The following is a 13,074-nucleotide window of genomic DNA, read 5'->3' as shown; positions in this document are numbered from 1 at the left end:
AGCTTTCTGGCGCAAAATGTAAGGTAAGGTGAGTTTCCACCTTACTAAGTAAAGACAGCATTCAGATCCTTTAAACCCTTGCTAAATAACCTACACCATCCGGGCAGGGCCGTGCCACACCACTACAAATACTCCCAATCCGTCACTAACTCAGTCCCCGTGAACACTTCAGCCTTTATTTATTTAGGTCCCTAAAGCAACCGCAACGAAAAGTCTTATAAAACTCGGGTATCGTTGGACGGGGCAACAGTGTCTCCCGACCCCTCCTGTCTCAGCCTCCAGTATTTATGCTGCAGTAGTTTATGTGTCAGGGGGCTAGGGTCAGTCTGTTATATCTGGATTATTTCTCCTGTCTTATCCGGTGTCCTGTGTGAATTTAAGTATGGTCTCTCTAATTCTTTCTTTCTCTCTCTCGGAGTACCTGAGCCCTAGGACCATGCCTCAGGACTACCTGGCCTGATGACTCCTTGCTGTCCTTAGTCCACCTGGCCGTGCTGCTGATCCAGTTTCAACTGTTCTGCCTGCGGCTATGGAACCCTGACCTGTTCACCGGACATGCTACCTGTCCCAGACCTGCTGTTTTCAACTCTCTAGAGACAGCAGGAGCGGTAGAGATACTCTGAATGATTGGCTATGAAAAGCCAACTGACATTTACTCCTAAGGTGCTGACCTGTTGCACCCTCGACAACCACTGTGATTATTATTACTTGACCCTGCTGGTCATCTATGAACATTTGAACGTCTTGGCCATGTTCTGTTATAATCTCCACCCGGCACAGCCAGAAGAGGACGGGCCACCCCTCATAGCCTGGTTCCTCTCTAGGTTTCTTCCTAGGTTCTGGCCTTTCTAGGGAGTTTTTCCTAGCCACCGTGCTTCTACACCTGCATTGCTTGCTGTTTGGGGTTTTAGGCTGGGTTTCTGTACAGCACTTTGAGATATCAGCTGATGTAAGAAGGGCTTTATAAATAAATTTGATGGATCGGATGGGAATTGGGACCTGCTATATGGTATAAAGCCATTAAGCCGCTACAGTAGAGAGGAGGGCTACATGATTAAGGGAGGAGGGCCCACCTGCTCCAGCATGTCTTTGGGTAGATCCTCCTGTTCGTCCATAGTCAGGATGGCCCTCTTGATCTCCTCATTGGTCAGCTTCAGCCTGCAACACAACAGCGTCAGCATTACCACAGAGGACTACTGTACACCAGTTCTAAATGGTCAACAAGAGAGGACACCAGTTTGACCAGTTGTACCAGTTAATGCCTTGTTATTGGTGTGTTTACTTTTCGTTTCAAAAGTAAATGTAAAATGCATTCCTGTTAAGTAATGTACTGTTCTACACGTGTCACCTAAAACAATTATCAGTTAGTATCCATTTTGAAAAGCACCAAGTGTCAGTTAAAAAGAACTTAAAAAAGAAAAATAACTTAATATCGTGTGCCGCACATTCAGCAGTTGCAGAAACAGAGTCAATATTTGAAGTCACAGCTATTAGAAAGAGCCAGCCAGCCAGCCAGAGAGAGCAGGTGGCTCTCTCTGGTGGTTCTGCTCTTTGAAAAGCTCCATTGGCAAACAAACACACTCATCATCTGAGCCTGAAGCCCTAGCCTACCACAGCAGACCACGGTGCTTTCTGACAGGACTTCTCACAGTCCGAATACCTGATTTAGGCACACACTAATGACAGAGCAATTAAGATTCAGTCATGTCAATTTTATTAAATAAATGTACATATTAGCCTTATTCAAAGTGTTGGCTATGTCTGAAAAGGCATGTTAATGCATAATTGATAACACTTTGCAGAAATAAATATTTTCAGGTCTGCAAGTTCGAAAAAAGGAATGAACCGCTGTTCATAAACCACAAATATTGAATGAGACTTTAAATACAGGAAGCAATCAAAATAGCTGAATCACTTAAACTTTCAGGTTTCATTTATAGTGTTTAAATTGAGAAGGATAGCTACATGAAATGAACTTAGTAGAAAGGACACAGGCCTCTGTTTGTGGTTGCTGCCATGGAGACCAGGGATGACAGTAATGAAACAGAAAATAGTTCCTGGCCAACATCATCCCGTTACAAAGTACATATTTTATTCTTGGCTGCACTCGATGTTTAAACACATTGTCAAATATGAAAAATGATCTCTCAACTTGAGTCGAAGTTGATGTAAATACAGAATTGCTCAAATGGTAGATTAAATACGAATTGAATGTAACTTGGCTGTGTACGTTAACAAATTAAGTGTGTGTATGTTTGTACACGTACATGTATGTGTGTGGAAAAAGACATTTCAAGCACCCATCAGATGGATACAATCACAATAAGTGATCTCCACTAATATAAGTAGGACATACTTCTGCAATGATGTCATGGGGTAGAAAGGTCAAATACTAACCGAGAGAGGAGGATGTTACAGTTCTGGGCTCTGCGACCGTCGATGACTGACAGCTCCTTGACCTTCTTGGAGGTCACCGTATCATCTTCGGACTCTTTCTGGAAGGAGAACATTTGGGAGGGAAGGAAGAGTTTGAACATGAACCGTAATTAGCTGAACTTCACATTCCGTTCATGTAAACACAATATTGTATAATTTATCACACTAAGGCACTTTGGGATGGAGGCTAGTACGCAGAAAACAGCTAATTATTTTTGTACATGACCTTAAACGATACGCTCTAACATCAAGCTAGATTTAGACAGCTTTACTGTTTAATAAACACCCAATTGTAAATCACTCATCATACTTAAGCATTTTTGGATGCAGTATTTGCTGAATGCAGCAAATGCTTGTGACTATATGACCTTAATGATACTCTCTCTGGGAGGAAGAGCCACACCTAATACACCAGGGTTATATTCATTAGGGCACACGTAGAAAAATATTTTGCAACGTAAAACAAAAATGTGTGTTTCCTATTGTACAAGCCCAAGTAGTCATTGCCTGTCTCAGTCAGTATTCAAATTTGTGCGTAATGAATAAGATCCAGGAATAACAGTGCCCCATGCTATGCTAGGTGGAGGGCTGTGGCTGACTCACACCTGCATACAGTTTAGCTGTTGATCAACGGCAATAGGAACAAGTGTTTTTAAGGCCTCTTCCATTTCACCACCTGCTGTCACATATTGAAAACTATGGTACATAGTAACCAGACCACAAAACAGACACACGCACATACACAAAGACTAGACACGATACCCATATGCATCCACCATAAACCCTAACAAAAACCCAGGATGCACAGGAGACACACAGTATGAACATAAAACAGCAAATTGTTCCTTTGACTGGGTCAGTATTTGAAATGGAGGACAGCTGTGAAACAGGCTGTGTGAAAAAGTGTGTTTGGCGATCAATTGCTTCACCCCAAGAATACAGGAGAGATTTGTTTTTGGTAAACGGAGATCTGGCACTTTTTTATAGTTCCAAGACTCCAGCTGCTAGCAGAATTGACTGCGTGCCACAAAACCAATTTGGCTAATTATGTTCAGAAACACCTTGAAATGATAACCAATAAAACAGTTCATTCAAACATCATGTTGGTGTGTTTAGAAGTACAGTATATTCCAAAAGTCTTGATTGAAAGAATAAATCCACAGAAACACAGAGATCGAGGCTGCAGGAAGACATGGCTTTCACAAGTATTTCACCTACGGACACATATACACACGATCCCCATAGACATAAACAGGACAGAGACAAGGAGAGAGAGAGAGCGAGAAAGAAAGAGAGCAGCGTACGATGAAGGACAGTAGCGAGCATCAAGACAGAAGCGTCACAGAAGCAGAGCAGGGTAAACGTCAGAGGTCAGGAGGTCACTCACCTTGTTATTGTTCATTGTTAAGAAGTCCTAATCAGGTGGGTGGGCAGGAAGCAAGGAAGATTCGGCATTCATTATTAATTAGAACAAGCGTGCAGTAGGCTATGGTGAAATACAGGGCCAGCTCAGCGGCCAGTGATGCATTTGTTTGTGAGGAAAAGTGGAATCATGAGTCAGAGATGCAAATTAACTTTGTTCAGACACGTCATAAACAGCATGGCTTAAAATTCTAAAATTCCTTATACGACATAATGAATTCAATTTGATGCAAATTTATTTATACTTTTAAGGGGCAGTTAGTAATGGGAATTGGGCCCTAGTCTAACCTTTCCAATCACAGTCTTTTTAGGTTGGTTAAAGGAAAAGGTATGGGAAAAGTGATATCTGGAGGATTTCAACTGAACTAGATTAGACATTGTGGACATATAGAGGCTTCATGAAAAATGCCACGCTTCTCATGCAGCATCAGTAAACTATCCAAGGACCATGTTATCAGCATGGCTACTTCCTGTTCCAAACATTCATTCTGTCTGGGAACACTCACAAGGTAGATGATTCAATTGAACGGACCTAAACATAAAATAAAAAGCTAGCCTGGTCCCAGATCTGTTTGTGCCATCTTGCCAAGCCTTATGGTCATTGTCACCATAGGAGTTGGCAAGACAGCACAAACCGATCTGAGACCAGGCTATAGTAAAATGCTCTGTAATGGCCTGATTGCCCTTTAAGCCAGTTCCAGACAATGTGTTGAGAAGTGCTGCTGGAAGGATTCAGTTACAGAGTGCAATGGCATGCATGTGTTTATCACTAGCTAGAAGTGTTTGTTAGAACAGCATGGTCGGTGGCCATGGAAACACTCAAAGTAGTTACATGCAAATTGTTAAGTGATTTGAGGTCTTGTGTCCTGTCCTTAAGGATGAATTGCTATATACTGAAATGCCTTTTCCCTACAGTAATACTTTGGTATTTAGGTGATAAACTGTACCTGCTGTCTCTGGTATGCAGAGAAGGTCTTCTCAATGTCCTCAAGGTCCAGGATTTTGAAAACCTTGATGTCATCGACGTCCGTCCACACAGTGCCCTCCAGCTTATTCTGCAACAAAACAGCCCCCATCCATAACGAAGACTGTAAAAGCCATACACACACCCCTGGAACTCTAGAGGTTACAACAACAACACATAAACACGTCTAGGGCTGGTTTGCGATATTGATTTCATGCCGTTGTGCAAACAATGCAAGAGATAAAAAGGCAATCCTTATCCTTCATTCCCCCTGGACAGTCAGATGTAGCTACAAAAACCTCTGTTCTGTCTGCCTCGTCAGCACAACACTCACTCCCTCTGTACTAGACAGACATGCACAAAAAAATGTAATTACTGGCTTTGTCCAAAATGATACCCTATTCCCTATTAAGTGCATTACTTTTGACCATGGTCCATAAGCTCTGGTCGAAATTAGTGCACTTCATGGGGAATAGGGTGCCATTTTGGACGCAGCCCTTTACGGTCTGACTAAGCAGAACTCACTGACCTCAGCCAGCTTGGCCCAGTTGAATGACTTGAGTGGGTTGGAGGGCTGGGGGATGTTCTTCTTTTTCAGCCCTGGTCCCATGGGAGCTCCAGGTGGAGGAGGGGGACCAAGGGGAGCCATGCCTGGAAGAGGAGGAGGTCCACCGGGTGGAGGGGGTGGCGGTGGAGGCATGCCCCCAGGGGGTGGTGGAGGGGGTGGGGGCATGGCAGCCTGCATGGGAGGGGGTGGTATGGGACCTCCAGGGGCCCCAGGTATGAGTGGAGGGCCACCAGGAACACTTGGATTTGGCCTCTGAAAAAAATGGGACACATTGGGATGTACATTCGATTAGTACTGGATGTATTGCAATAATTTCTGTTACATAATGAAAATCATAGAAGCACTCTGTACTAGCTAGAGCAGTTCTAATCAACATATATTGATTTGGAAGAACATCACAAGGCAATGTTGTTGTTCATGACTAACTGTGCAGTAATCAAACATCCTGTGTATCCACTCCTAAACTGAACGGCTAAGGGGAATCTCAATCGCACTCCACACTGCCCTTTCACACCTGGACAAAAGGAACACCTATGTGAGAACGCTGTTCATTGACTACAGCTCAGAGTTCAACACCATAGTGCCCACGAAGCTCATCACTAAGCTAAGGACCCTGGGACTAAACACCTCCCTCTGCANGAGTGCAATGGCATGCATGTGTTTATCACTAGCTAGAAGTGTTTGTTAGAACAGCATGGTCGGTGGCCATGGAAACACTCAAAGTAGTTACATGCAAATTGTTAAGTGATTTGAGGTCTTGTGTCCTGTCCTTAAGGATGAATTGCTATATACTGAAATGCCTTTTCCCTACAGTAATACTTTGGTATTTAGGTGTTAAACTGTACCTGCTGTCTCTGGTATGCAGAGAAGGTCTTCTCGATGTCCTCAAGGTCCAGGATTTTGAAAACATTTATGTCATCGACGTCCGTCCACACAGTGCCCTCCAGCTTATTCTGCAACAAAACAAAACAGCCCCCATCCATAACTAAGACTGTAAAAGCTTATTCAACTAGAACACAGGCCATACACCCCTGAAACTTTAGAGGTTACAACAACAACATAAAAACACACCCAGGGCTTGTTTGCTCTATTGATTTCATGCCATTGTGCAAACAATGCAAGAGATAAAGCATTGGGCCATCCTTATCCTTCATTCCCCCTGGCCACTCTGAGGTGTAGCTACAAAAACACTAGTTTCTGTCTGCCTCAGCAGCACAACAATCACTATCTCTGTTATAGACAGAGACCCACAAAACACCTAATTTACAGGCTATGTCCCAAATGGCACCCTATTCCCTATTAAGTGCATTCATTTTGACCAGAGTCCACAGGGCTCTGGTCAAAAGTAGTGCACTTTATATGGAATAGGGTACCTGACTAAGCAGCACTCACTGACCTCAGCCAGTTTAGCCCAGTTGAATGACTTGAGTGGGTTGGAAGGCTGGGGGATATTCTTCTTCTTCAGACCAGGTCCCATTGGCGCTCCAGGGGGAGGAGGGAGACCGAAGGGAGCCATGCCCGGAGGAGGTGGGGGTCCACCGGGTGGAGGGGGTGGAGGGGGTGGCGGTGGAGGCATCCCCTGAGTGAGTGGTAGAGGGGCTGGGATCATGCCAGCCTGCATGGGAGGGGGTGCTGTGGGACCTCCAGGGGCCCCAGGTATGAATGGAGGACCACCAGGAACACTTGGATTTGGCCTCTGAAAAAAATGGGACACATTGGGATGTACATTCGATTAGTACTGGATGTATTGCAATAATTTCTGTTACATAATGAAAATCATAGAAGCACTCTGTACTAGCTAGAGCAGTTCTAATCAACATATATTGATTTGGAAGAACATCACAAGGCAATGTTGTTGTTCATGACTAACTGTGCAGTAATCAAACATCCTGTGTATCCACTCCTAAACTGAACGGCTAAGGGGAATCTCAATCGCACTCCACACTGCCCTTTCACACCTGGACAAAAGGAACACCTATGTGAGAACGCTGTTCATTGACTACAGCTCAGAGTTCAACACCATAGTGCCCACGAAGCTCATCACTAAGCTAAGGACCCTGGGACTAAACACCTCCCTCTGCAACTGGATCCTGGACTTCCTGACGGGCCGCCCCCAGGTGGTAATGGTAGGCAACAACACGTCTGCCACGCTGATCCTCAACACTCTGGCCCCTCAGGTGTGTGTACTTAGTCCCCTCCTGTACTCCCTGTTCACCCACGACTGCGTGGCCAAACACGACTCCAACACCATCATTAAGTTTGCTGATGTCACAACGATGGTAGACCTGATCACCGACAACGATCGACAACGAGACCGCCTATAGGGAGGAGGTCAGAGACCTGGCAGTGTGGTGCTAGGACGACAACCTCTCCCTCAATGTGAGCAAGACTAAGGAGCTGATCGTGGACTACAGGAAAAGGCGGGCCGAACAGTCCCCCATTAACATCGTCGGGTCTGTAGTGGAGCGGAGCGAGAGTTTCAAGTTCCTTGGTGTCCACATCACCAACAATCTATCATGGTCCAAACACACCAAGACAGTCGTGAAGAGAGCACATCCAAACCTTTTCCCCCTCAGGAGACTGAAAAGATTTGGCATGGGTCCCCAGATCCTCAAAAAATTCTACAGCTGCACCATCGAGCGCATCCTGACCGGTTGCATCACCGCCTGGTATGGGAACTGCTCGGCATCTGACCGGAAGGCGCTACAGAGGGTAGTGCTTACGGCCCAGTACATCACTGGGGCCAAGCTTCCCGCCATCCAGGACCTATATAATAGGCGGAGTCAGAGGAAAGACCATAAAATTGTCAGAGACTCCAGTCACCCAAGTCATAGAATTTGTTTTCTTTGCTACCGCACGGCAAGCGGTACCGAAGCGCCAAGTCTAGGACCAAAAGGCTCCTTAACAGCTTCTACCCCCAAGCCATAAGACTGCTGAACAATTAATCAAATGGCCACCGGACTATTTACATTGACCCCCCATTTGTTATGTGCACTGCTGCTACGCGCTGTTTATTATCTATGCATAGGCACGTCACCCCTACCTACATGTACAAATGACCTCAACTAACCTGTACCCCCGCACACTGACTCGGTACCGGCACCCCCTGGATATAGCCTAGTTATTGTTATTTTATTGTGTTACTTTAGTTTATTTGGTCAATATCTTCTTAACTCTTCCTGAACTGCACTGTTGGTTAAGGGCTTGCAAGTAAGCATTTCACAGTAAGGTCTACACTTGTTGAAATCAGCGCATGTGACAAATAAAGTTTGATTTGATAAGAAGACATTAGCCTGGTCCCAGATCTGTTTGTGCTGTATAGCCAACTGCTATGGTTGTTGTTTAGCATGACAATTATCATAGGAATTCGCAAGACAGCAGGCCATGTTGTTGTTCATATACAACTGTACTATAACCAAAACATCCTGCCTTTATTCCTGATTGGAAAAGCTAAAAGGAGGAGTAAGGTGTAAAGATGTGATAGTGTAACATAAAATTACAATGCATTTTGTGATGTTATTTTCTATGTTTTTCGTTGGACTTGTGGAAGATATCCCCATTGTGAGCTAAACAGTGATCTAAACAAACAAACGTACAGTGCTGAGGTCATGCAGCCGGGCGGAGAGGTCGGCCACTTGCTGCTTGACCTGCTTGTGTTCGCTGGACTCCTTCTCCAGCTTCTCCTTCATCTTATTCAGTGTCTGCATCATGTCCTCCTTCTCCTGGGTCTTGGCCTCACACTCGCGTTCCTTCTTATCAAACTTCTGCTGCAGCTCATGGTGCTCTGAGAAACCAGACCAGAACAGGCGAGACCAGAGCAGTCGTCAGTATGATGATACACAGTACAGAAAGGTCTGCCTTCCGACAGTTCCATCGCTAATAGAAACCAGAAATGTGTGTTCTACCTTTTCTCATTTTCTCAGCCTGTTCTTTCCATTGTTTGACTTCATTCTCGTTGACCAGCCTGAGCAGAAGAACAGAGGTTAATCTAACGTATTAAACATCGCAGCAAAATCCTACTAGGCATTACCTCCCACTGAGGTTAGGCTTAGTTTTTTTTTTTAAACGGGTTCATTAGACAAGTCATTGGTGATCAGAGTTGACAACGGGGAACCTGTAAACTTCTTCTAAACCCACACAGAATCAGATTGAGATTTGCAAGAAGCAGCTGAAGGGGTTGACTGATGTTTGTGTATGTGTGTTTGGAATTCTACATTTCACAGATTTCCTCATCCAAAAAAACAGATTTAATTCTGGATTATATTTTCAAAAAGGAATTATTAAAATCCTGGTCAAATCTGCTTGCTGATTTTTAGCAAGTATTAAGGGATCAGGATATTCATGCTAAATCAGCAAATAGTATTGAAAGGATTGTAAAATGAAAGTGACAATAGGACATACATATTTTACATGTAATATTTGTGATGTACAGTACCTGGACCAATAGTGATTTTGATCATGGCCACTGTATTAATCCCAGGATAAGATGAACCCATTAATAAATATACAGCATTGATTATATTCATGATCACCATATTCGGGTTTAAAGCAATTTCTGGAATGAGGCATGTTAAATAATACATGGAGATTTATGATGAAGACAGTCAGTCCTCTGCCGTGCGGAGTTGGGAGAACGTCAAACCGACTCAGACATAACTCAAGCATGTCAAAACATTTCCCCCCTCTCTCGTTCCTCTCACTCACATTCGCACCACGTTCTTCACGTTGAAGTTCTCCAGGGGGGTGACGTCAGGGTCATGACCTTTGTCGTTCTGCAGGACGATCTGCTGGACGATGCGGTCCAGGAGGAGCCAGTAATGCACTGTGTTCCCACTACGCTTGTCTGAGAGAAGAGAGAGCTTTATTAATACCGTAAGGGAACAGTTGATTGCGCCAGCAATTGCATATGCAACAACAAACATCTAGGGCCAGTTTTCTGGACACAAACTAAGTCTAGTCCTGGAGCAAAAAACATGTTTAATTGAGATTGTCCATTGAGAATGGTTCTTAGTCAAGGACTAGGCAAAATCTATGCCCATGAAATCCTACCATACACATAGCAACACAATAAGGACAGAGTCTAAGGGGAGAGATTAGGCTGAAGTCAGCTCCCTCAGGACAACAAAGCTAAAGCAATGTGGAGGAACAACATTTCCGCTTTAGTGTAGACAGTTCTTATCAAATGGCAGAACACGCTCTAGAGAGAAACCCCTCACATAAGCAGAATTCCAACAATAATTTCCAGGTATTTAAAACTACCTCGAGAGGACATCATTTTTACTGCCGTTCTAAAATACACTAAAAACACTGATATATAACCACTTTGGATCCCTCTGAGAAACCAAACAGTCTAGTTCTCAAAGATGTAAAAGTTGAGGCCTGAAGAGTCTTGGCAAACTCAAACAACTTTAAAGAAATGGCGGACGGGAGGTAGGTGGCACTTACAAGGCATAAGGAGACAGTGCTGTAAGACAGATATAAAGTGCGGGTGTGCATCTGTGTGGTTCATCTTCTTCTTTATGAGCTCAAACACTTGCGTGGCACTTTTTGTGTCAATGTGCACCTGCAACAACAAAAAACAAAAGTTGATATTAGAACTAGTAGACAGAGAAACGACTATTGCAAACTCCATGTACTGTAGAGGTAAATACCAATGTTACTCACAGTGTCAAAGCGTTTTGCCAAAGATAGTTCATCCTCGTTTCTCAGCATCTCAAAGAAGTCCAAATGCCTGGAAGACAACATCTCATGGTCAGACACACTTTACTGCAGTTGGGTATGACAGTGTGGTCGAGATCTTAAATGTACTATACCAATCACGCAGTTTATGACTTAACTCACCTGTCTAACGTTGAGTTGTCGTGGGACCGCAGTTTATCGATGACCGGCTGGATGCCCAACATAAGGAACTCGTATCGCAGGTGAATTCTGAACTCAAAGCTTGACTGTGGAGTACAGTACACATAGCAGTTATGGTCCTGTTGTCTTCAGAGAGTCTAAGAGGGCAAAGACTTTGAGGAAGAGGAGTACTCACCTCCCCTGCTCCCTGACTAAGCACTGCATTGATGAAGGACATGATGGCTGTTTTCAGGTTGACCTCGTCCCTGTAGCGCCCCGTACTCCTGTCCAGGTCATTCAGCAGAGTCTAAGACAGGAGAAATAAGGAGTAAGCATCAGGAATATGATCATAAGAAAAACATTGCTGTGGTTGTAAACACTAATTAGAGAAACACCTGAAAGTTATAAATGGTAAGTGAATAAGACCATGCAATATCTCTGGCACAGTCTTAACACAAGGTTAAGGAAAACCTTGGGCTAACACATTACAGTGTGAAAAGCCCAATTGAACACTTGGCTACAGTGGTGTCTATGAGGCTAAGGTGTCTGTCTTCCCACCTGGAAGCGAGTCCTCTCGCAAGCGAACTTCTGATAGTGCAGCATGGCCTCCAGGATCTTCCTGTGCCCTCCTGGCACCAGACACACAGCGCCCATGATCTCCAGCACCGCCACTTTGGTCTTGACGTTCTCAGTTGCCAGGCTCTGGGCAATGATGTTGATGCTCTCTGTGTGGGAGAGCACGTGGGAGCGGCCCTGGGAGTTGTTCATCAGGGCCTTGATGCAGCCAATCAGGGACGTGTGGATCTGGGACTCGGTGGTCTCGTAGTCCATGCTCTTCAGGAAGTTCAGGATGCAGGTCAGACCGTCCAGGTCGATGAACCGCGTCACAAACCTTTAAAGGAAGAGGATTGAGGGTAAAGGTCAAGGATAGATACAGGCTGCATCTGAAATGGCACCCTATTCCCCATGTAGTGCACTATCTTTGACCAGAGCCCTTAGACCAGAGCCCTTTGAGGCTCCCGAGTGGCACAGCGGTATAAGGCACTACATCTCAGTGCAAGAGCATCTTGCACTCTCTGGTTTGTATCCAGAATGCATCACATCCGGCCGTGATTGGGAGACCTAATGGGCGGCTCACAATTGGCCCAGCGTTGGCCGGGGTAGGCTGTCATTATAAATAAGAATTTGTTCTTAACTGACTTGCCTAGTTAAGTAAAGGTTACAACTGTAACCTTATATAAATAAAATTTAAAATAGTGTGGTGACCATGTGTTCTATGAAAATGGACTAAATTATATTTAGAGAGTTTGATCACTTTGTTGCCCTCTACAGTAACTTCACTTTGTTTAACAAAACTAAGAGTTTGCATGTGCTTTCGGTGTGCATATGTGTTCAATGTAAGCAAGTGGAATTGCAGTTTTCATTCCATGAAAACAAGAACAGAGGACAAATAAACATCTTTAGCCAGCAGACAAGCGCCATTTAGCACAATAAAACAGGCATGGAGGAAAACAGAGAGAGCTCATTGGTGATAAACTACCATGACCCCTGGGAGGCGTTAGAGGTGAAAGGTGAGAAGGAGACCTAACCTCTGGAGGATCTTAAGGGGAAGACATTTTACCTCACGTGTGTGTGCTTGCATACGTGCACGTGTGTCAGACTAGTCTACGCGGTGTGGTCTATAGAGCTGAAATATCATATTAATGCAGTAGTGTTTGGACTGGAACTGGGTCTGAATGGCTCTCAACACAAAGCCTAGTCTGGTGATTAATCATATTAGGTCACTCTAATGATGATTAATGGACTTGGAGACTGAACACAGTGAATTAACTCAACCTACTTTGTG

General features: G+C 44.4%; 1 protein-coding gene across 3 annotated transcripts in view; it reads right to left on the bottom strand.

Annotated features, from left to right (window-relative positions):
- The window catches only part of LOC111968542 (disheveled-associated activator of morphogenesis 1), an 87,077-nt gene that overhangs the window by 14,256 nt on the left and 59,747 nt on the right, over positions 1-13,074 (bottom strand). For 2 of the 3 annotated variants that reach the window (XM_023994190.3, XM_070445129.1), the window contains exons 6-18: positions 11,787-12,120; positions 11,425-11,535; positions 11,232-11,335; positions 11,055-11,121; positions 10,836-10,953; positions 10,095-10,233; positions 9,296-9,354; positions 8,987-9,174; positions 5,352-5,642; positions 4,806-4,913; positions 3,824-3,850; positions 2,398-2,495; positions 1,074-1,158 (exon numbers count right to left, since the gene is read on the bottom strand). In XM_023994190.3, the coding sequence (XP_023849958.1) occupies positions 1,074-1,158; positions 2,398-2,495; positions 3,824-3,850; positions 4,806-4,913; positions 5,352-5,642; positions 8,987-9,174; positions 9,296-9,354; positions 10,095-10,233; positions 10,836-10,953; positions 11,055-11,121; positions 11,232-11,335; positions 11,425-11,535; positions 11,787-12,120 (1,729 nt within the window). The remainder of the gene's footprint in view (positions 1-1,073; positions 1,159-2,397; positions 2,496-3,823; positions 3,851-4,805; positions 4,914-5,351; positions 5,643-8,986; positions 9,175-9,295; positions 9,355-10,094; positions 10,234-10,835; positions 10,954-11,054; positions 11,122-11,231; positions 11,336-11,424; positions 11,536-11,786; positions 12,121-13,074) is intronic. The other variant, XM_023994191.3, reaches the window with a different exon arrangement.

The sequence above is a fragment of the Salvelinus sp. IW2-2015 genome, linkage group LG9, assembly GCF_002910315.2.
Source record: "Salvelinus sp. IW2-2015 linkage group LG9, ASM291031v2, whole genome shotgun sequence".
Classification (NCBI taxonomy): domain Eukaryota; kingdom Metazoa; phylum Chordata; class Actinopteri; order Salmoniformes; family Salmonidae; genus Salvelinus; species Salvelinus sp. IW2-2015.
Note: the sequence above shows the minus strand (reverse complement) of the source record. Positions and strands in the feature narration are given on the sequence as shown.